Source organism: Serinus canaria, chromosome 4 (assembly GCF_022539315.1).
Source record: "Serinus canaria isolate serCan28SL12 chromosome 4, serCan2020, whole genome shotgun sequence".
Lineage (NCBI taxonomy): Eukaryota > Metazoa > Chordata > Aves > Passeriformes > Fringillidae > Serinus > Serinus canaria.
The window spans coordinates 29,420,818-29,441,450 of NC_066317.1; the positions used below are offsets into that span (position 1 = coordinate 29,420,818).

Below are 20,633 nucleotides of genomic sequence, written 5' to 3' on the forward strand. Positions count from 1 at the left end.
TCGACATAAATATTGTGTCTTTTCTGCAGTTGATGGGTGGCTGTGCTGGTGGCTTGTATTTAGTAATTTAGGATACAGTGATGGAAGGGTGCTTGAAGTGGCTTTGAGCCCCAGCTACTGTTCTAGGTAGAGCTGGGAAAGATATGCCAATTACATTGTGTCAGTAGCAGTGGAGAGCTATTGCCAGCTCAGCTTCAAGCCAAGGCAGGCAGGTTTCATGTTTAACATGTCAGCCTGTTTTGGTAGTCCCTCTGGTGTGGCTGGCAATCCCTGGTGGATTTCAGAGCTTCCTGTAAAGACCAGCATAGCATCTCATGGAGAGGGAGCGTGGTCTGTCCTTGCTTAAAGTGCAACCTAGAGTGCAAACTCCACAGGGCAGTGTGTCAAAATGGGGCAAGTCTCACATCCTCTTGGGCTGATGAGGTTAGACTGAAGATACACAACATTTGAAAGGAAACTTGGGGAGAGCTAGGAATTTCAAACAGGTTTATCTTTCTTTTTTAAGGTTGCACACAGAGTAGCATGTGCCTGCTTGATCAACCAGGATTTGATGTGTGGAAATAGTTTAAAGGCTAGTCTCTGACTGTCTATAGAGTGGTTGCCTTCCTACTTTCTGTTGAAAGAAATCAAACTTATTTCCACTGCCTTTTAAAAGGAAACCAAATTTGAAATATGCACTCTGGTAGCAAAATTAAAAAAAATATTTAGCAAGAAAACTTGTTTGTGCTTGTTGTTACTGTTAATAGTAGTATTCACATGGCCCTGGAATTGCTGTAGTTTTCTAATTTTTTTTACACATGAACATTCCCCTCAGAAATTTATAATCTGAACTTGTTTCCTGTTATCCTTGTAATGCTTCAGAAACTCAGAGGACAAATTAATCTTTTCAGAGATTTCAGAATGCAGTTAGAGGACAAATTTAATTTTTTTTTCCTAGAAAGTTTAGTCTATGGTGAAATTTAGTTCTGGAACATCAATAAATCATGTCAGTAATATTAATAAGAATATGCACTTCATTTTTTTTTTTTTTTTTGTGTTACATATGGCTTCTTGATGTGTTCTTGTGTTTCAGCTACAGCTGCAATTCTGGAAACAGCTAGCTATGTATTTTTTATAAGCACTATTTCATAGGAGGTGACTAGCAAATTGGATGAACTTTTAGTGTTCTATTAAAGCCAAAGGGAATAGCCCAGTCATTAATATTGCTCCCAGGACATAGAGATAGCATTCATTATCATTTACAAGAAACCTTTGAAGTAATATTTGCTACCAGTAAAAGCAAATAAGAAAAAAGGATGTTCATCTCAGCAGAGCTGAACATTTAGGTTCATGATATTCTTTACATAGGATGACACTGTTACAACACTACTGGCTTAAAAGGACATTTCTAAATCAACAGCTATTTTTAAATAGAAACACTATAGCTCAGTGTAAGCCAAAAGGTTCTGTTCCCCAAGACCTCTTCTGGGGATCCATCCAGCTCCAAAGAGCCGTGATCTGGTGATCATGACTCTCCTGGGTCGGGGGGTTTGTGTAAAGAGGGTTGCATCACTGGCCAGCACTACAAACACCAGGGCACCGAGCAAACAGTCGTTCCTCAAAACACACACCCACCTCTGCCAGTAAATGCCTTTTTAGTAAAAACTGCTGTACACAGGAGTGTCCTGGAACACCAACAGGTCCATGGAGTATTACTGCAGTTTCTAGCAGACATGCTGTGGTGTCACCACCACATTAGCTCTGGTTCTCATTAAAAACGTGAATTGGTGGAGGGAGTATGAAGGAAGAGAGCTTGTTCTGTTTTTGAAGAGAAGGCTTCTTTGGTGCCATTTTTAGAAGAAATTTAAGCTATAGTTTTGGTTCTTCATAAGGCTTTATTCAATCCTTATAAAGTGGCAGCCTGACGGTAATGGTTGCGAGCATGAGAGTAGAATCACATCTCATAACCAAGATGCCAATGGAGATTAACTTCTGCTGCCAAAACGCTTTCCTGTATGCGTGTATGTGTGCCAGGATAGTCTCCTCTGTATGCCAGTCCAAATGTGGACCGTTTTTGTTGATAAAAGTCTCCAGGCACAACCTCTGCAGTGCAGACAAGGCCCTTGCTTACCAGATGGACAGTCCCACGATCCCTGCCCTGAGGCATCTGGTCATTTGGCGCGAAGCCGCCAGCCTGCTGGAGTGTGACATGCACGTGTTGCTCATGGAGAGTCCTCATGGAGACACCACCACCCAACTCTCCAGGGGAAGCCAATGAAAGGCACTGGAGCTGGGAGGGTCAAAGGCTGAGTTTCAAAGGGGAAATCCCATCTGAAGCCTGGGGGTTTCCCATGATGGGGCTCTGCCTTTGGCTTGGCAGCTCCTGCACCAACCGTTGTCATCCAGTCTCCACAGCCTCTGCACAAACACAACCAGGGCTCTCCATCAGGAGCTAAAGAGAGATTAATGCCTGAAGGAGGACACCATAAATTACTGCAGAATATGATGATCGTTTCAAATCAGATTTAGCACAAATATCACTAGATATTATTAATGTTTAATTAGGATTTTTGTGAACTGAGCTGGGATAATTTGGGTTTCTAGCTCAGGAACAGTGAGACTTAATTTTAGTTCCATTGTACCATGGGCTACTCGTAAGCCCTGGGTAAAGGTTCAAGGGCTATGTCCCTTCCATCTGTAAGATGAGGGTGGCTGAACTTCCCTCAGAAGTACATGGAGGGAAAACTGTATTAAAAGTTAGGATATTCCCAAAATCAATGATAACATCTTGGCTAGCATCCAAGTGGAAATAACTTGTTGATGTTGTCAGTTTTGGCCTTAGAGAGATTTCTTAATGTCTGCAGGGAGAAGTTTGTGTTCTTCCAAATGTAATAGTATTGGTGATGTCCTCATGCAGGAGATCCAATTCAGTGGAGCTTCAGCTTCTTGAGTCATGGCTGATTTGGGGCCAAACTGTTTAATAATTAAACCAGTCAGGTTAAACAGTTTTCATATTTTGTGAATCTCCATAGTTTACTAGAATTCTGACAACAGCATGAATACAGGAAAAAGCCTAAACCAATAAATTTTAGCTGTTCTTAATTTTGCTTCTCGTAAAATCCTCCCCTCCATCAAGTTAGTCTTTGAAATGGAAGCTCAGACCCCAGTTTGCATCCCTGCATTGGTTCAGACATTGATATGAATGACTTCAGAAAAGTGTGCTGGCTCCCACTTTAATTTAATTCAATTCAGTACATCATGGTCATTTATAATGCCTGAGAAAATCACAATATAAACACAATGAAATGTTAAAACTCTGCTAATATGAGAGCAGTGATACCCAACTTCCTATAAAACATTAGAAAGTATCTTTGAGTATTTCACTATGACTTCAAGTAACTTCATGCTGTATTCCCTTAAAAGATTATTTAAAACATTCAAATAATATTTGAAAGATGTAATTTTTGTATTAAAAAAGGAAACCAGCAAATTAATATGTAAAATTGAATTATTTTAGTTCATTTACAATATCACAAGGCTATATCAACGGAATAATATTGGCTTATGCTTACAGTATTCATCTGATTTTTAATAAATCAAAACATTGCTTTTACTCAAAATTATTAATCTAATGAATATAATATACCTTTTTTCCACTTTAATGTTAAAAGACCCAAAGATTTGCATACCTATCAGGCACTTAGAAAAATGCAGAAATCTGTGTGATGTGAGTTGTTTTCTCATTTAATACCATATTTCTGAAACATTCACATTTTCAGCAGGGAAAAAAAAAGGAGCCATCACATGACATCTAATAATTTTTTTTCTTTGACCATTCACTTTTCCAGCTGCTTTAAAATGCATGTGATTTTTGAGAAAATGATAACCTTGTGTAATCTGAGCAGGAGGTGCTTTTAGGGATCTAAACATGTATTTGATGCCAGCATCAACAGAGGTCTCTGGGACATATAGATAAGAGTTTTCCAGAGGAATTGCTCAACAACTGATGTATTCAGGCACAGAGTGAAAAGTTGAATATTAACAGAGAACTCTGATTGCTCAGAAGGGTTGACCCTATCACTGTGAAGCTGGAAATTGGTGCTGCTGCATATATATAAAAGAACAGAGGTGACCTCTCCCTGTCAGAGCTGATGAAAAGAGAAGATGACTGAGCTGCTCAAGCAAGCCAGCACCATGAAACTGCTCCTGCTGTTCCTGCTGTGTGTTTCCTCCGTTCAGTCCCAGGGCTCTCTTGACTATGACGAAGAGGTTGTAATACTAATATTGATTAATAATTAGTTATTAATAATTAATTTCATTTAACTGTGTGCGTGACTTCCTCAGCTTACGTGAGTTAGCTAAGTTGGAAGCTGTGGGAAAAGATAATCCAGTGCATATTCTTTTTCTGATTGAATTGTTCAAAAAATTAACTTTTTATATGTAACTCCACAATAGTTATTTTCTGAGTTTGGAGATATTTTCTTCCTATTTCTTTTTCTGTAGGGAATGAAGAATGTTTGATGGTAAGATTAGTTATTTAGCTGAATTTATTTAAGGATACTAATTTAGCAATGTTGACATATGATGTTATAGACAATTAGTATTAGGTATAAAGGAGTAGAAGTGTGTAATAAATCATGTCCTGTCTCAAAGACAGTAAAATCTTTTCTGCAGAGTCAGTGGACATTAAAAAAAAAACCTGAAACTAAACAAACTACCAGTTCATACAGCTTAACACTGGAATTTCAGAGGTAACTATTGCAAAACAGAAGGAAAAGCAATGAGAATCAATATAAAATAATGGTTTAATATATATTTTTGTTTAAGTAAAATATTTCAGTGGGAAACGCAATTTAGAATTTTGGTGCATTTTTTTATTGTTTGAAAATCCATGTAAAAATTGAATTGGTCAGGCTTTCTAACAATCTGAGCACTTGTGTCTGCACATTGACTACTGATAACACTAATGCGTTTAATAATTTTCAGCAATTTTGTTTTTTGTATGCTATTTGTTTTTGAAACCACTTGAAGCCTCTGATGCTGGATCCTTTGAAATGTTTGTTATTTGGAGCTAAGTCTCAGTGGGATTGGAAACAGCTGTAGGTTTTGATTCAGTAGCTCAAAGAACTATTAATTCAAATGGTTTTGTTTGAAAAAATGCTTAGGGACCAGGCCTGTTTCCTTGCTCATCCTCTTAGGCTTTGCTGTTGCTGGCCGATAGGGGGAATGTATGCCCTACAAACCTACTCTGAGAGATGTTAAATGGTTTTCCTAACTTCACCAGTTAATGGCTGGTATGTGGCTCGAGACCTGATGATGTATTTGACTGCCCCCTGATTTTCTGAGACCTTACAAATATTCCTGTAGCCCAATAATAAACTGGGATTCTGAAAATGTGCTGCTGAATACACTTCTTAGCCCCAAGGATGTCTAATTACTTTTTTTTGTAGTCTACTACTTCAAGTTTCATGGCGCTTAGTATCTCTGAACTATGTAATATTTATTCATTGGTCAAAATTGGCAATTGAAATATTGTTTTACTTTGGTTTGAAGACTTTTTAGTTTATCTAAATCTAGGTATGGAGACTGTGACTAGTCTTACAAGGGAGGGGATGGCAATTAGTTTTACATAATGTCAGTATAACATTTCCTTTATGGCTTTTTCATTCCATTCCCTGGTTTTTCTTGCTGTCTAAAATAGTAAAGAGTGCTGAATGGATGCTTCCACCCTGTGCAGCCCGTTTTGCAGTAGCAATCCCAGATTCAGAGAGTTTTGTCTCCCCTTGGCTGTGCAGGATGACAACCCCGTGGTTAACATTCGGGGCCACCGACCCGTGGACAAAAGGGTGGAAACGGCGCCCGCGCTCCGCCCCGTGGCACCTCCCATCAGCGGGGCCGGGTACCAGCCCCGGCCCCCGAAGCGGGGGAAGACGCCTGACAAGAAGGAACGGACCGTCTATCCCGATGCCGGAGGCTGCCAGCGTTCGCTGGACGAGCTGGTGGGTGTCTGGCTGCTGAGGCAGCTGGTGACATACAGTCCTTTCCTTCTCGTGCGCCCAGCACGGGAGTTTCCCTTGCCAAATAAAGGACGGCCATTCGTTTAAAGCAGTCCAGCTTTTTTTCGCTTTGCTTGGGTTTGCTAGGACTGCATTCAGAAGGGTGATGTGTCGGAGTCCAAGGGATTAGTAGCAGAGTCGGCCTACAGCAAAGATGGGGGGATGAGAGTTCAGGAAATGAGGTATCTGTGGATTAGCCTGTGCCTTCTGCCTGGTTTTGCATAGGTAACTGTTCAGGACAGGAAAAACCTCTGCAGAAGTGCTGGATTCAGTTTCAGACAATCTTAAGGAACCCCAGGGACCAAAAAAACCCCATCCTCCCATGTCTTTCTTAAAATTAGTTTCAAAATGTAGTTCTTCTCTACTCTCAGTCACTGCTGCAGCTCTTACTGCATATACAAGCATACTTGATACCCAGCACACCCCTTGCTGCCTTGCAGCAGCCTATCACACTGTCTCTGCCATGATCCCTGCTGGAAAATGCAAGCTGTAGCAATGCTGAGAGGCGTCTTAGTGACTGAGCACAAGTTTGAGTGTGGAGGTTCCCAACAAATGAAGTTTGTTAAAGCTTATCTAGATGCTGAAATACCTGTTCTCCCATTACAAACTCTTCGCTGTGTTCAAAGGTATGGCTGTTCTCTGATGGGACTAGAACTTCTTTACTTTTATTCACAGCCCTTTTTCCTTATTTTAAGGGAGTGCTGTGTCCGACTGGATGTGAGCTGCAAACTCTACTGCTAAAACAGGAAAAATCCATGAAACCAGTTATTAATGATCTTAAAGTTAAAGTGAACACTCTTTCGGAGAGCTCCTCATCTTTCTACGAATATGTGACTGTTCTAGATGATAAACTGGTAAAAAGGCAAAAACAAAGAAAAGGTAAGCTACTTCTATGAACTACTAGTGTAAATGGTATTGAAGTTTTATTGGCATTCCTACAGTTACTTTTTAGTGGCACTTCTTAAAAAAATTAAAAATACCATGGACTATCTAGCAAAGCAAGATTCTGTGATCGTGACCTCTTAAATCTTAAAAAACATCCTTTGAGAGATGCAAAGAATGGATTTCATGCTAACGCAAGATTCATATGAGGCCTCTAAATGTACATCATTCACGTATTCCACGTATTCCCCTTTCCTGTTTTGCTATTTCCATCCAATCCATTTATGACCAGCCTCTGGATTGGCACCATGGCTCTCCAGAAAGAAGGGAATTACTGCTCTTTGGCAGAGTAAAGCACCACTGATAAACCTATTGGCTAGCAAAGAAACAACAGTGCACATATACCACTTCCCTGAGAGTATCTGCATAGTTTTTGCACACTGAGGAATAGGAAGCAAAAGAAATGCCCTTCCTGCCTTCCTTCCTAGTGGCATCTCAAACTGTACTTATAAACTGCTCTTCATCATTTCCTAACTGGGAAATATGTTGACAACTAATCTGCTTTTCATCTCTTTGCTCTTCTAGACAATGATGATTTAGCTTCTCAGTACAACACAGAAGTGGAATTGCAGTATAGTTATATAAAGGATAATCTGGACAATAACATCCCATCTAGTCTCAGGGTTCTTCGTGCAGTTGTGGATACCTTACATAAAAAGATACAGAAACTGGAAAATGCCATTGCAACCCAGGTGGACTACTGCCGTTCCCCATGTACTGTTTCCTGTAATATTCCTGTGGTTTCAGGCAAAGGTACTCATTCAACTCTAATGACATCTTTTCTCCAATTTATGTCACTGTGCAAATTGATAGATGCATCTGAAGCCTGTACAATTGATTAGGGTATTAGGAAAGATGGAAATCCTAGATAAAAAAAAAAAAAAAACTTTTCTGGATCACTGTATTGGTCAGATCAAAAATCCTCTTATCCAATATCAGTCTTATCAGTCTTCATAAGTGACCAGTTGGATTTTAAAGAAATGTGGGCTTCAGGGTCTTTGTAAGTTGGAAGTGATAATTTTGTGACTATCGTAGTTGTACTCTTGATATTTTTGGTCAAGAAATTTCTTCTTTCAAAAGCTGGTCTAGTTCACAAAGTCATTGTAAGGTATACAGTGTTGCATCACTTAGTTTGAAGATTCAGAAATTCCTCTTTGGAAAAGCTGCACAGTGCAGTATTCTTTCTTCCATGATTCTTTCACTTGATGTATTACAGAAATCAAAATGAAAGCAAAATATTATCCATAGTTATTTAAAAATGTTCCCAAATAACAGCAAACCAAAAGATAAGAAAACTGTTCAAGTTCATAGATCTTTCAATACTAATCTCTGTTTTATTCTTGCAGAATGTGAAGATATCATCAGAAAGGGAGGCGAGACATCTGAAATGTACCTCATCCAGCCAGATCCTTTCGTCAAGCCATACAGAGTGTACTGTGACATGGAAACAGACAATGGAGGTTAGTGTGGAGTAACTGTGTTCTCATAATATTAATTTATCAATGCTACCAAAAAATCAAATTAGTAATTTGTATTTTATATAAAGACATATGAAATTTTACCTTTTGTAATTACTTGATAATTAAATCTGATTGACTCGTTCAGGGAAGTCAGGCCATCTGCTGATGCAGAATAGGATACTTCCATAGTGAAACTGGAAATAAATTGTGTATGTATCTTACTATGACCGTAATGGATGGTGCATAGGTAGGCAGACAAGCACAGCCTGGCTCATTTCTTACCTGTCATTTGACAAAAGACCAGGGCTGTCCTTTAAGTTCTGCTTTTTCCACCTTTCCTTATGAAGCAAGGTTCTACTTAAGTGTGAGCAAAAGCAGCAAAGCTGAGCTCAAAAGTGGTGAAAGGACCTGCTGCAAGGAAGCCATATGGTCCTCTGCTTCTGAGGTGAAGTTAAAAGGGTTGTATCTTAATGTCAGATGCTCCTTTCGTACTTGTAATTTAATCTAAATACTCTTGCCTCTGCAGGCTGGACTTTGATTCAGAACCGCCAGGACGGCAGTGTTAATTTCGGAAGAGTATGGGATCAGTATAAAAAAGGATTTGGAAATGTTGCAAAGAGTGGAGGAAAGAACTACTGTGATACACCAGGTAAAACACCGAGGACAAAATGCAAAGAGCTGTTCTTACTGAAACAATTTTCTCCTATTTTTTGAAGCTCTTAGATTTTGCAAAATTAACTAATCCACTCCAGCAGACCTACAGCAAATAATAAAGTTGCCTTGAGGTATATTGTGAAGTCTGTTTCACAGAGCTCTCACTTGTTGCTTCTCAGGTGAATATTGGCTTGGAAATGACAAGATCAGCCAGCTTACCAAAATAGGGCCCACTGAAGTTCTAATTGAAATGGAGGACTGGAATGGTGATAAAGTATCAGCTCATTATGGAGGTTTCACCATACAGAATGAAGGAAACAAGTATCAGCTTTCAGTTAGTAACTACAAAGGTACTGCAGGCAATGCGCTGATGGAAGGAGCTTCCCAATTGCACGGAGAAAACAGGACAATGACAATTCACAATGGCATGTACTTCAGTACTTATGACAGAGACAATGATGGATGGTATGTACTTGCACTAGACATTGAAAATAAAAATAGAGCTGAATATATAATATTTCTTTAATTTGCCATTAGTTTTCACAGCATTTTGTAGCATGTCAAAATATGTAATGTCCCTGCAAGTTACTGGCTAAATGTCTATGGAATTCTCTTGGCATAGCCAAGGACAGGTAAAACTGTATGTTAGGTTAGTGACAGTCCACAACCAAGTAAGAAGCAAGCATGCTGAATGACTTACCAGAAAAAAAAAAAAAGCAGCAATCTGGATGCAGTATATTTATAGTGACTGACAGCAGCAGTGAGTGCTGAGGACACTAAGCAGGAATATTGGTAGTAACTCCAGCAAAATATAATGGATCCTGAAGAAAAAAGCAGGTAGCATATCCATTAAAAAAGCAATGTTCTGCTTACACAGAAGACAGGAGCTCAGTTGTAAAAGTACATAATAGAGCACTGTATCTCTAACCTGTGCTTAATACCTGATAACATATTCATGAATTGTTTAGGTTGGGGAAGACATACATTTCTTACTGCTTTCTATCTTTAAATTTCATTGATATTGTAGTTATCATTATGAACTTCAAATAACCACAGTTATCAATCAGTAAACTAAAATTATATTCCCCAAGAGGTGCAATTAAAATTTGATTTGTTTTCCTTAGCTCCTTTATCTTCTGAGAGCACTGTGTAGCACACGCTTGTGATGGTCAATCCTTTATAGAAAGTTCAGAGAGGACTTAAATAGTTTATTATGGTTTGAAAATTTCAGTACACTGGCAAGTATATGTACTCTATTGATCTGTTAGCCTGTATTACAGATGTCACTCTCAATGCCTTTTTATTTTTTTCCCCTCATCAGGTTAACTCTAGATCCAAGAAAACAGTGCTCCAAACAAGATGGTGGTGGATGGTGGTACAACCGCTGCCACTCAGCCAACCCCAATGGCAGATACTACTGGGGAGGGACCTACAGCTGGGACATGGCAAAACACGGGACAGATGATGGTGTCGTATGGATGAACTGGAAAGGGTCGTGGTATTCAATGAAGAAGATGAGCATGAAAATCCGGCCATACTTTCCACAGTAACCATTATCAAAATGTACAGAATCAGGGGGTTTCTTTTAGTATTTGTATGTGGTTGTCTTTTTAGCATGGTACTCAGTCTTATCTTTACATATGAGAACCCAATCTGTATGTACAACCATATTGTGACCTAAAGTGAAAAGCTGTGACAAATATATATCTAAATCTGTCCAATGAAAATAACTCACCAGTGTATTTTTCCTATTTTTCATTTGTGCATAAGACAGAATTAACTATTATAAAACAACACTGATAAAATAAAACCAACATGTTTCAGTCTTTTACAAAGGTCTTTTGTATCTTTTTTTAAAGAGGGGGAGGATTATTTCTAAGTGTTTTTTAAAAACTAATGAAAACTTAAAAGTATTCTTCATATTATTCTTAAGTATTCATGCATAATCTGGGGAGAAGGAAATGCATTCCACTAAAAAAGAGGCAGTTATCTTCTTTTGTATTATAAAAGTAACTGTAGCTACCAGTGTAACAAGTTGAGAAGGAATAAAAGTGAAAAGAGTATTGAACAAATGAGTAGGTCACTGGTCCTTTGGCTCCAGTCCTGTTGCTGGATAAAATATGTCCTTTTCTGGACCTGGTCACATACTTGCTTTCACACATAGTGCTTTCATACAAGCCCTATCATGGGACTGGAGTTATTAATGTCTCCAGTCACAGAGTAGTGGAGGTTGAGTAGTAGTAGTTTATGCTCCCTTGAGCAGCCAAAGACAAGACTGCCCAACCCTGGCAGACAGGATGAACATCTCTCAAAGGGGTCTGTCTTCCTCCACAAAGGAAGGGACCCAGATCACTAGGGGTGGATGGATCCCACCTGATACCTTTAGTTTTTATTTAATCTGTGAAGCCCAGGAGGACAAGGAGACAGAATGGCAACTTCCACTAGAGGAGCACATGGATGTTCAGCATTCACACAGGCAGGCTTCCACGGAGGCTAAGGAACAAAAACTAAATGTTTAAGTGGAACCCTGTTTTCCAAAAGTACAGACCCCCTTCTCACACATGAGTGTCTTTGCTCTTCAGCAATCTTTCTGAAAAGATTAGACAGTGGCTGTATTTGAGAAGCACTGATAAAAAGGTTAAAAGCGAGTTGCTTTACCAGTATTTGATGATCTTGTTAAATGGTATGCAACACGCCAATGAGATTAGAGGTGAGGAAGTTTGTTCATGCCTCTTTCTAGAAGCGCAGAAATATTACTCAGTGTAAATACAATGTGTAATTTTACACCATAAAGTATACAGGTAAATACAATGTGGTTTTCTGTAATTGTGTGACCAATATAACTGATATTCCATGCAGCTGTTTTTTTTCTAGAAGATCCTTACCACACACTGTCATCAAGCTGATTTAAACCCCTTACCCTTAGGAGAATTCCTGTTTGGCATATGTGCTGAGAAACATTCATGTAGTTCCTCATCTTGCTTGTTCGGGTTGGTCATAACCTTTTAGTGGTTGCTAGAAAATAATAGCCTGTTTTGGGAGTTGCATTTTGATGCGTTATCATGGAGTTGTCTTATTTTGAAGCTAGTAGTATGCATGGTAAGCTGTCTAGGATTCATCAATGGGATGGAAGGTCTGTGTCCATATTTATAAAATCAAAGTTTAGGAGATTCTTACAAGTCAGTCCTAAAATGCATGCATTCTCTATCAAAGTGTACTCCATGTTGGGTGTGTGGGAAAAGTGAGAACCCACACCACCCTTGGTTCTGTCTGAGAGCTGACTCCCACTGCTGTTGTGCTCCCCTTGAAGTGGAAATGAGAGTGTGAATGTTGAACTTGGTTAGACTTTCACAGTCCATGTCAGAGGAGGCAGGATTTCATTGTGAACATACTTCTAAATATTTTTACCTCTTTAACATCCCTAAAACAAAGTAAATAATTAATTTTTTTTTTTTTTATCTTAAGTCAATGTGTGAGCTACCAAAGACATGGAAAAGTTCATATCAAAAGGGCTGCTAAATCAATATTTCCTTGTCAGTTAAAAATGAAGTCAAAAAAGTCTTGTTGATAATTAATAATTTTTTATTTTTTAATCTCCAAATGTGCTCAGTTGCCTTCAAATTCACAGGGTAAAGGTTCATTATACATACATATATAAAAAAATCTTTTCAACTTGTAGTCATAAAACACATTAAAGGCCTGTCTTTTTACAGGGTTTCTATGGGCCTGATTTTCATTCTAACAGTTTTTAGGGAATAATCAGAGGCTTTAAATGGCAGCCAGACTACACCATTTTCGATCTCGTAGGGTACATTGTACCTGGGGTCGTAGTGGCCGCCCAGGTAGTAAATGCCATTGAGGTTGGCAGCCTGGCAGCTGTTGTACCACCAGCCCCCCCCATACATCTCGGCACAGTTCTCCTCCCAGTGGTCCTGGTCCCGGTCAAAGGTGCTGAACTTCATCTGGGCATGGGACGTGTACTCGGTGCCCTCTTCCAGCCAGCCAGCCACCAGGGCGTCCCCGGCAGTGCCCTCGTAGGAGGACACGGCCAGGGTGTACCCTTCAGCTTCAGACCCTACCTGCATGAGATACTCTGCAAACACAGCATTCCCATCCCAGTCCTCTAACTCTACCCGAAGCACAGTTTCATTCTGAGTCAGCAAGTGTAGGTTTTCATTGCCCAGCCAAAACTCTCCTCGCCCCCTGCCATCCACGCTGCCGAAACCTTTCTTGTAGTCTTGCCAGGTGCGGTTAAAATTCACTGATCCATCCATTCTTTGTTGGATCAATAGCCATCCTCCCAAAGTGGTCTCTTGGTCGCAATAAACTGACAAAACCTTATTGGATCCCGCTGGCTTGATTTTGAAAATGCCACTTTTGGCACCAGAAGTGTGTTTCTGGCGGATATCATCACAGTCTAAAAAAAAAAGTTGATCTGGTTTGACAGAAGTTATCAGCAAAATTTAATAAAATGTTCAGAGGAGTCCAAATACCAATAGCTCAGAGGAAAATTGTTAAACACGTCTTGGACTATGCTAGGTATAGTGACAGGCAACATTAGAAAGAATTCAGGAAAGAAAACTTTACATATTTCTTAAATTGTGAATCGTCTATGAAATACCCGAGTATTAATGAAATATTTTCCCTTTTGTTTCCGAGGTTGTAACAAACAGACACAGTGCTTGCATTTAATCATCACACTGTTGTACTACAGTATCTAAAATCAATGTGTCAGTTTGGTTATGGATGGAGTTTGGCTCCACTACCTCAATAACTACCTTTCCCAGTGCTGGGTGTCCTTCGCTTCCCTCCTGACGGTCTGAAGCTGCGTGCCTGAAAGTCTGGGGTATCCTCTGCACTCTGATCATGTTCCAACCCACCTAGCTGCTCATTAATTTCACGGATCTTTACTGATTTGGTTTCAAAAGCAGAGCCTCCCTTCTTGAAACTAGAAGAGCTGGTCGCTACAGTCTTGGAGTGACTTGCACTGCCAGATGGGAATCCAGATGGCTGAAGTCTTCCAAAGTCATCTTCCTCCTCCTCTCCTAAATCTCCAAATTTGTCTTTTCCCCCATAAGCTCCCATACCTGTGTGGCTACTGCCTGTGCGTTTGCTGGTTGTGAAGCTGCTAGATCCGCTAACGCGCTTAGTGGCAGTGGATGGAGAGTCAGGGGTAAAAAACGACTCTAACTCAGGGAATACAGTCTCTAGCTTGTGCAAGCCATCTGCACCACTAAAATGGTAGGTGCTCCCTTCCCCTCCAACATTTCCAGGTAAATAGGCACAGTCTGAGCCATCAGAAGAGACTGTTTTCTCAAATACTTCTTCTCTAGGACCATCAGGCCCAGAGACGACTTTTCTGGTGGTAGTTTTGGTGCATCTACGAACAGCGGAGAAGGTTTTGTCTTCCAGACTAAGGGTTTCTCCCCCATGAGCAGGAAGAACTAATTTGCTGGGGTATGAAGATGCATCCCCCCTTGCTTCTGCCGTGCGATGCGAGCTGTCGCCTCGGGAGGGTTTCGTGTCTGTTTCTGGTCTTTCTAATACCACTTCCATCTGCTTGATGTCATTAATGATGTTCAGTGCTTGCATTTCTGGGAGAGGCTTCTGCTTAAAATGATCAGGAACATTAGAGTCCTTAAGTGGCCTCATTTTCAGTGTGCTCAGGGTGGTTTTTTGAAGCTCTGGGTGCAAGTTGATGGAGTTGGCTTGGACAAGCTGCTTCTGGATGTTGTCGTAGCTTTCTTTGTCCAACATGTAATCAAAGCTTCTAGAACAGGTTCCTTTGCAAGCTCGTATCTTAATATCAATGTCCACCTACATAACCAGAGAGAAGTAATTTGGTTAGGGAGCTTTCCCAACTTTCTCAAGCAAGGATATCTTCTACTGAATGGGGAAAGATGAGAGCTGCCCTAGTACCTCCCACCTACAGCTGAGAGGAGAAGATTCTGTCACAGGGTTACCATTGCTTTCTCAAATGATCCAAATGATGGATTTCTGTTCTAGGAATGAAAATGAACCTTTGAGCAAAACCACTGTTTGTACCATGGCTTTTCCTTGCGTTGCCATCAGAAGAACTGGCTGCAACCTGGGAACACAGGTTCTCATGCCAACCCTAGCTGTGGGCAGCAATGGCAGCACTGGGGATTGACAGAGCATGTCCCATTTCTAACTACTCAGCAACTCCTTGCAGGAGGAGAAGCACCTCATACAGGAGCAGTTATCAGCAGAGGGAGCATCCTTGTGGAAGAGAGAGAGAAGCAGCAGATGGGACTAGAAACTCACGGAACTCATGCTGGTTCCTACAGAGCAGAAATAGAAAATCAGGATGGATAGGTAGCAACTCATTTGGGGATTTGTCTCAGCAAGTCAGGTCCTGTGAGAGTGGTACCATGTTTTCTCCCAGCTGGAGCACTGCTGGGACAGATCCCCTTTCTGTAGCTAAGCCTTGGAGAGAATGGGAAGTGCATAGCAGACACCTACCTCCAAGCGCTTCATCTCCACCACTTGCTCCTGGATGCTGCTCTGCAGAGCTTTAATTCTGTTCACCTGAGTGACAACTCTCTGCTTTAATGTCAAAATTCTCCGTCTCAGTTCTCCTGACAGGCGACCGTAAGTCTCATCAAGCTCTGAAACAAAAATGCCTCACAGTCAGCTATGCCCATGTGCTTTTCTTTCCTAAATATGTATCATATTTTAAAATATGTAATTAAACACATAATTGAGAACATGTTTCTCATAGTACTGAGCAGATTAAATTAATTTTTGCTAACTAGTTAAGAGTCTGTTAATATGATTGTTCTATTTCCTGATAATAACATCCAGTGCAGCCTGTACTTTCACTACATGTGGCTTATTCACAAAAAACCAGTAATTCAGTGATGAATAATAAAACTGGGCATGAGATACTCACCCTGAGCACTGTCCAGGTTTGGTTTTAGTGCATTTACAGTTTCCACAATTAACTCATTGGACTTCTTATAGTTGTTTTGATTATCTGAGAGCAGTTTCTTGATTTTTTCTATTCTTTGACTGAACTCCTGGTCCTTTTCTTCAATCAGTCCTTGCATTCTGCATCCTGATGGACATTTGGCACCCTAGAATTGAAAGAGGGAAATAACTGTGCTAAAATCCTCAAGAGTAAACTTCTTGTACAATGGAATCTGTGAAGCACATACTCAGAAACCTGCCATAACTGTGGGGTGTAGAAAAAGTAAACCTTTAGTTTCCCCTCTCCTCTGTTCCTCATGGGTGAGAATTTTTTCTAACTCCATATATATTCCCTAAGGGTCTGCTGTAAGAACTCTGTCATCCAGTTTGAGGGAGGATGTTAGAGGCTAGCATTTTTAAGCAAAGTTTTCCTCAGAAAAGCCTAATGTTCTGACAGACTTAAGTTCTTTGCCAAGAAGTCATCAAATAAATGTAGCATAGAAAAGGACTGAGATGCAAGAGGCAAAAAAGAGAGAAAACAATAGTTTATATACAAAAACATCTGGTCAATTATCGTGAAACATTTACGGAGCATCTTGTAATCTGACTTCCTAAAAATTAACTGGTGAGTGATTGTGAGTATGTGATTTCTAGCTACTTCTTTTCTTTTTCTCACAATTCTCTTTCTGGTGCCTTTATTTTATGAACTCCAAAAGTGGCAATACCAAAATTCTGAAAAGAAAGAGTTCTTACATTTTTCTATGGTGAGCTTTTGTTTATTTAATCTGTCTTTTCCAGATTTATTTTAACTTCTACTTCCCCACCATCTCAACACTTCTCCCTGTTTATTTTGTCTTCATTTTTCCCTTTTTTCCTTTGTTTCCCACAGGACACCTGTGCAGGCTGCCCCAACCTGAAGTGTCACCTCGGCCCTAATGCTGAACCCCGTGCTGGCCTGTGGCCCCTGATGTAGTGATCCAGCTGCTGATCCAGCTGCTGATCCAGCTGAGGTCCCCCTTTCCCCCCAGTGCCAATGGCTCACCCAGTCGTCATCAGCACAGAAGGGCCAGCTCTTCTCAGACTGGCAGCTGGACGGGGACTTGTGCTCCACAATCCTGGGACCACGCACTCCTGCACCCCCCTGCTCAAAGGCAGTCTTCCCATCTTGTGCCTGCCAGGAGGAAACGGGAAAAGTGAAACCAAGGCTTAGTGAACAGCTGTCAAGGAAGCAGAAACACAAAGCTGATGTCCTCACACAGCTGGTGGGTGGCAATCACAGCCATCTGTGCACACCCAACAGTACAAGGATTTTATTCCAACGTTTCTTCTAAGATATTATATTGTTTGTTTTGTCAGAATAAAGCTTTACATCTCTTAAAATTAATGCTTTCATGTAGAGAGCTAGTGATGCTCAGGATGTATTATGATCATATCATTCCACAGAAATATTTTATCCTTTGTGTAAATATAAAATTAACTTGAAATTAGAATGAAACTGGAAAAATAAAAATAAATACTTTAAAAACACTATTTCCATTAGCTGCAGTACTCTAAAATTCTTATTGTCACTTTACCATCTTCAATCTACACAAAAGTAGCTTACAGATGTATTAATTGTTCCATTAGGGTTTCTGATTTTAATCACAGTTTCTAACTGGAAGCTTGTATCAGGGTTTTGCCTGACAAAAAGAGCAAGAAAGCTACTAACACAATTTAAAAAAACAATTTCAGTGATGGATGGATTTCACTGTGTTAATGGAAAGAAGAAAAATAAATACACTGAGGTTTTCTTCAAACCTGAGAAGAAAAAGTTATATACAAGATAATTCCAGGCCAAAACACATAAAGATTCCTGCAGTGTTATCACTTAGTAAAATACCATTTTTTCCCCTTTTTTTTCATTAAAGAAACGTGTGTTTAAGATGTCATTAGGTCTGATTGGAATCCTCTGTGCACCTTTTGTGCTATTTCAAACATTATAATTAACACTTGAAAATAATAATGATTGCTTCTTATTATGATTGATGATTAATTCTGAAGCTGAGAAAGTGGTCCTGATTCTAATCTCTAGGGTCAGAACCACTCTGAGGAACTGGAAATTTTTTATTAAAATCAGCAGATTCAAATTCATTAGTTTGATTAATTAATGATTTGATCTGGCCCAAGGGCCTCCTAAAAGTAGGACATATATCCAAAAATGCCCTTAAGGCATTGACAAATCCAATATGACTTTTTCTGTTTTGTCCCAGCTGCTTCATATAATTTTTGTCATTTATTAAAACAGGCACTTAATTAAAAAAAAAAACAAAACAAACCAAACCAACAGTCACAAAGAAAAATATTAAGAATATAACATAAGATTATGGATGAGTCCTCAATGGGGAAAAAAAAGGGTTATATTAGCACAGATGAAAAGTAAGTTAATCTCCTTCCTTTTCAAAAATTTGATTCTTACTTAGCTGTAGTTTAAGCTGATGTTGCTGCTACAAGAATTCCTGTTTTTAAATGTGTCTTTCATAAAAAAGGTATTGTGTGTCATTTGTAGGTAGAAGATCCTGCAGAAGTACTGTCCAAAGGAAAGCACAATTCATCCCAATAAACATGAAAATTCCTGAATGGCTGGAGCTACTAGCATCCAGCCAGTTATGTTTAAGACTTAGAGCATCACCTATGAATGTCTGAATTCATATAAATGGATTTGCTTGGCTGCTCTTGAAGCCTGGCAGATTCAGCAAAACTGAGTTAAGCAAACTATAGAGGGCTATAGTTAGCTTAACTCAGTTAGCTAGATAGTCCAAAAGTAGTGATGAAACTTCATCAGTGAAGTGGTTACACTAAGCTGCTGCATGTGTGTGCACTGAATTTTACAAGCTAGGTGATAGACAAAATTTATCTATATCTCATGAATGAACATTAAATAAATGCTTACTATTCAAAGCAGAAAGATACAAAAAGAATCAAGTAAGCAAATTCATACCCAGGCTATGCTGAGGCACAGGAGCACACAGAGGATCCTCACAGGTATCATCTTCAGGAGAAGAGCAAGAACTCTGACTGAAAGGATGCTTTTTGCCAGTCTTTTGGTGCAATTTAAACCTGAATGCAAAGCTGAGATTAATCATTATGCTTCTTTCTGTTTGTGGAAAAAACACACCACATCCCCCCCTCCCCCTTCAGTGATTACTTAAGGCCTCTTGCACAAGTTTCTGGTGTTATTTGCTCCAGATTAGTTTGTTCAACACCAACATGCAGGCAACACCAAGAATTCCAGGAAAAAATTCTGTCTAAAACTGTTTCTGGTAACTGGACAGTCAACCAAGATGTATGGTCAGAACTAGTGGAATCCAGCAGTGCTTACTGGCTGGAAAACACACACTCAGCATGATGCACATTTAGCAGCATAAACAAAGAGCTGATATTTGAAAAAGGAAGCCATTGCTTTGCCTGTATGTTGGTGTTGAACAAAACATACTGAGGTCCATGAAGAATCTCACAGTTAAACTCAAAAAAGCTCAGTTTTTAACTCTGTAACAGACACAAAAGTCTAGTGAAAAATCATGAGCTACTGACCTTCATGCTCAGGAGCACAGGAGTTGCAGGTGCAATCTTTGTGAGTTCTCCTTGGGCATACAGTCATGGACTGTGCTTTACCACGGGATCACATCTGATATTTCTTCCACTGAACCCCTTCTGCCTCACACTGAGCATGGGGATGGGGCTCCACAGGAAGCATCTGCCAGAGCTGTGCACTCTTTTCATTGTAGGGTGATGCTCTGCAGTCTGCTTAAAGCTTCAAGGATTTTCCTATTGTACATTACATTCATTCCCTGGCCATGACTTTCCCCTTTTCACAGTTGTAGAAACCAGGTGAGAAGGTTAAGTCAAAAAGTAACTATTAATTTTTGGGATCCATTTTGATAGCCTGAAGCCTTCAGAGCACACCCTAAGTGCAGATCCCATTGCTGATAGCTGCCTCTCTGTGCCAGCACCATGGGGCTCAGGGGGAACAGCTGGCAGCCAGCTCTGAGACATGTGTCTTGCCTCTGGTCCCACAGGAACTGGGTGATCAGGGCAGGAACTGCACCTGATTCTGCAGGGTATCAGCTGTGAGCAAGGCACCACTGTGCACCACCCTGTCCTGCTAACCAGATGTGTTACAATCTATGCAACAACTAAAGCATCCTTCATAATGCAGATGTGATATGTCACCTGGGTTCTAACTTTTCACAGTTTGCCAATGCTTGATTTTGTGATCATCAATAATAACATTATATTTGTAATTTAATGGGCCTTAAAAATCAATAGTAGTATGAGCACATAAACCAGAAGAATTTCTGCCTTTTCAGCCACGCTTACAGAGGATGTGACAATTTGCTAGGTGATGTTCCAGGCACTGGTCACCAGGGTAACAGGGGACATGGCAAGTAGCATGTTCCAGACCTCTTCTGACCCTGAGGGATGGCAAAGCTCTCTGGTGACACTCAAACACAGTGAACTTAACTCTGGTCCAAGTAAAACTCAGCCACCAAGGCTAGAGGGACTGGAAAAAAGTTGATACCTGATCATAAGCATTAGGTAAGCTAAGAGGGGTTTCCTGCTCGCTGTGAAGGCA

At 40.1% G+C, this 20,633-nt stretch overlaps 2 protein-coding genes across 2 annotated transcripts; one reads left to right on the forward strand and one right to left on the reverse strand.

Moving 5' to 3' along the window:
• Positions 1-4,105: 4,105 nt before the first annotated feature.
• On the forward strand, positions 4,106-10,926 carry FGB (fibrinogen beta chain). The gene is made up of 8 exons (XM_009101209.4): positions 4,106-4,248; positions 5,775-5,978; positions 6,731-6,914; positions 7,503-7,730; positions 8,324-8,437; positions 8,964-9,086; positions 9,271-9,556; positions 10,413-10,926. The coding sequence occupies exons 1-8, from the start codon at positions 4,144-4,146 to the stop codon at positions 10,639-10,641; spliced, it is 1,473 nt and encodes a 490-aa protein (XP_009099457.2). The 5' UTR covers positions 4,106-4,143; the 3' UTR covers positions 10,642-10,926.
• A 1,724-nt stretch (positions 10,927-12,650) lies between these two features.
• Positions 12,651-19,116, reverse strand: FGA (fibrinogen alpha chain). Its single transcript, XM_009101207.4, has 6 exons — positions 18,999-19,116; positions 17,064-17,192; positions 16,005-16,188; positions 15,575-15,720; positions 13,870-14,908; positions 12,651-13,508 (listed from the first exon to the last, which is right to left on the reverse strand). The coding sequence occupies exons 1-6, from the start codon at positions 19,047-19,049 to the stop codon at positions 12,799-12,801; spliced, it is 2,259 nt and encodes a 752-aa protein (XP_009099455.1). The 5' UTR covers positions 19,050-19,116; the 3' UTR covers positions 12,651-12,798.
• Between the last annotated feature and the right edge of the window lie 1,517 nt (positions 19,117-20,633).

What these genes read in the sequence shown, in the direction of transcription:
- FGB (XM_009101209.4), top strand. Translation starts at nt 4,144, where the DNA reads ATGACTGAGCTGCTCAAGCAAGCCAGCACCATGAAACTGCTCCTGCTG. An exon ending in CTCTTGACTATGACGAAGAG is followed by an intron (nt 4,249 to 5,774) that starts GTTGTAATACTA and finishes TTGGCTGTGCAG; the next exon opens with GATGACAACCCCGTGGTTAA. An exon ending in GACAGAGACAATGATGGATG is followed by an intron (nt 9,557 to 10,412) that starts GTATGTACTTGC and finishes TCCCCTCATCAG; the next exon opens with GTTAACTCTAGATCCAAGAA.
- FGA (XM_009101207.4), bottom strand. Translation starts at nt 19,049, where the DNA reads ATGATACCTGTGAGGATCCTCTGTGTGCTCCTGTGCCTCAGCATAGCC. An exon ending in TCTGTGCTGATGACGACTGG is followed by an intron (nt 16,189 to 17,063) that starts GTGAGCCATTGG and finishes TTTCAATTCTAG; the next exon opens with GGTGCCAAATGTCCATCAGG. An exon ending in GACACCCAGCACTGGGAAAG is followed by an intron (nt 13,509 to 13,869) that starts GTAGTTATTGAG and finishes TTTTTTTTTTAG; the next exon opens with ACTGTGATGATATCCGCCAG.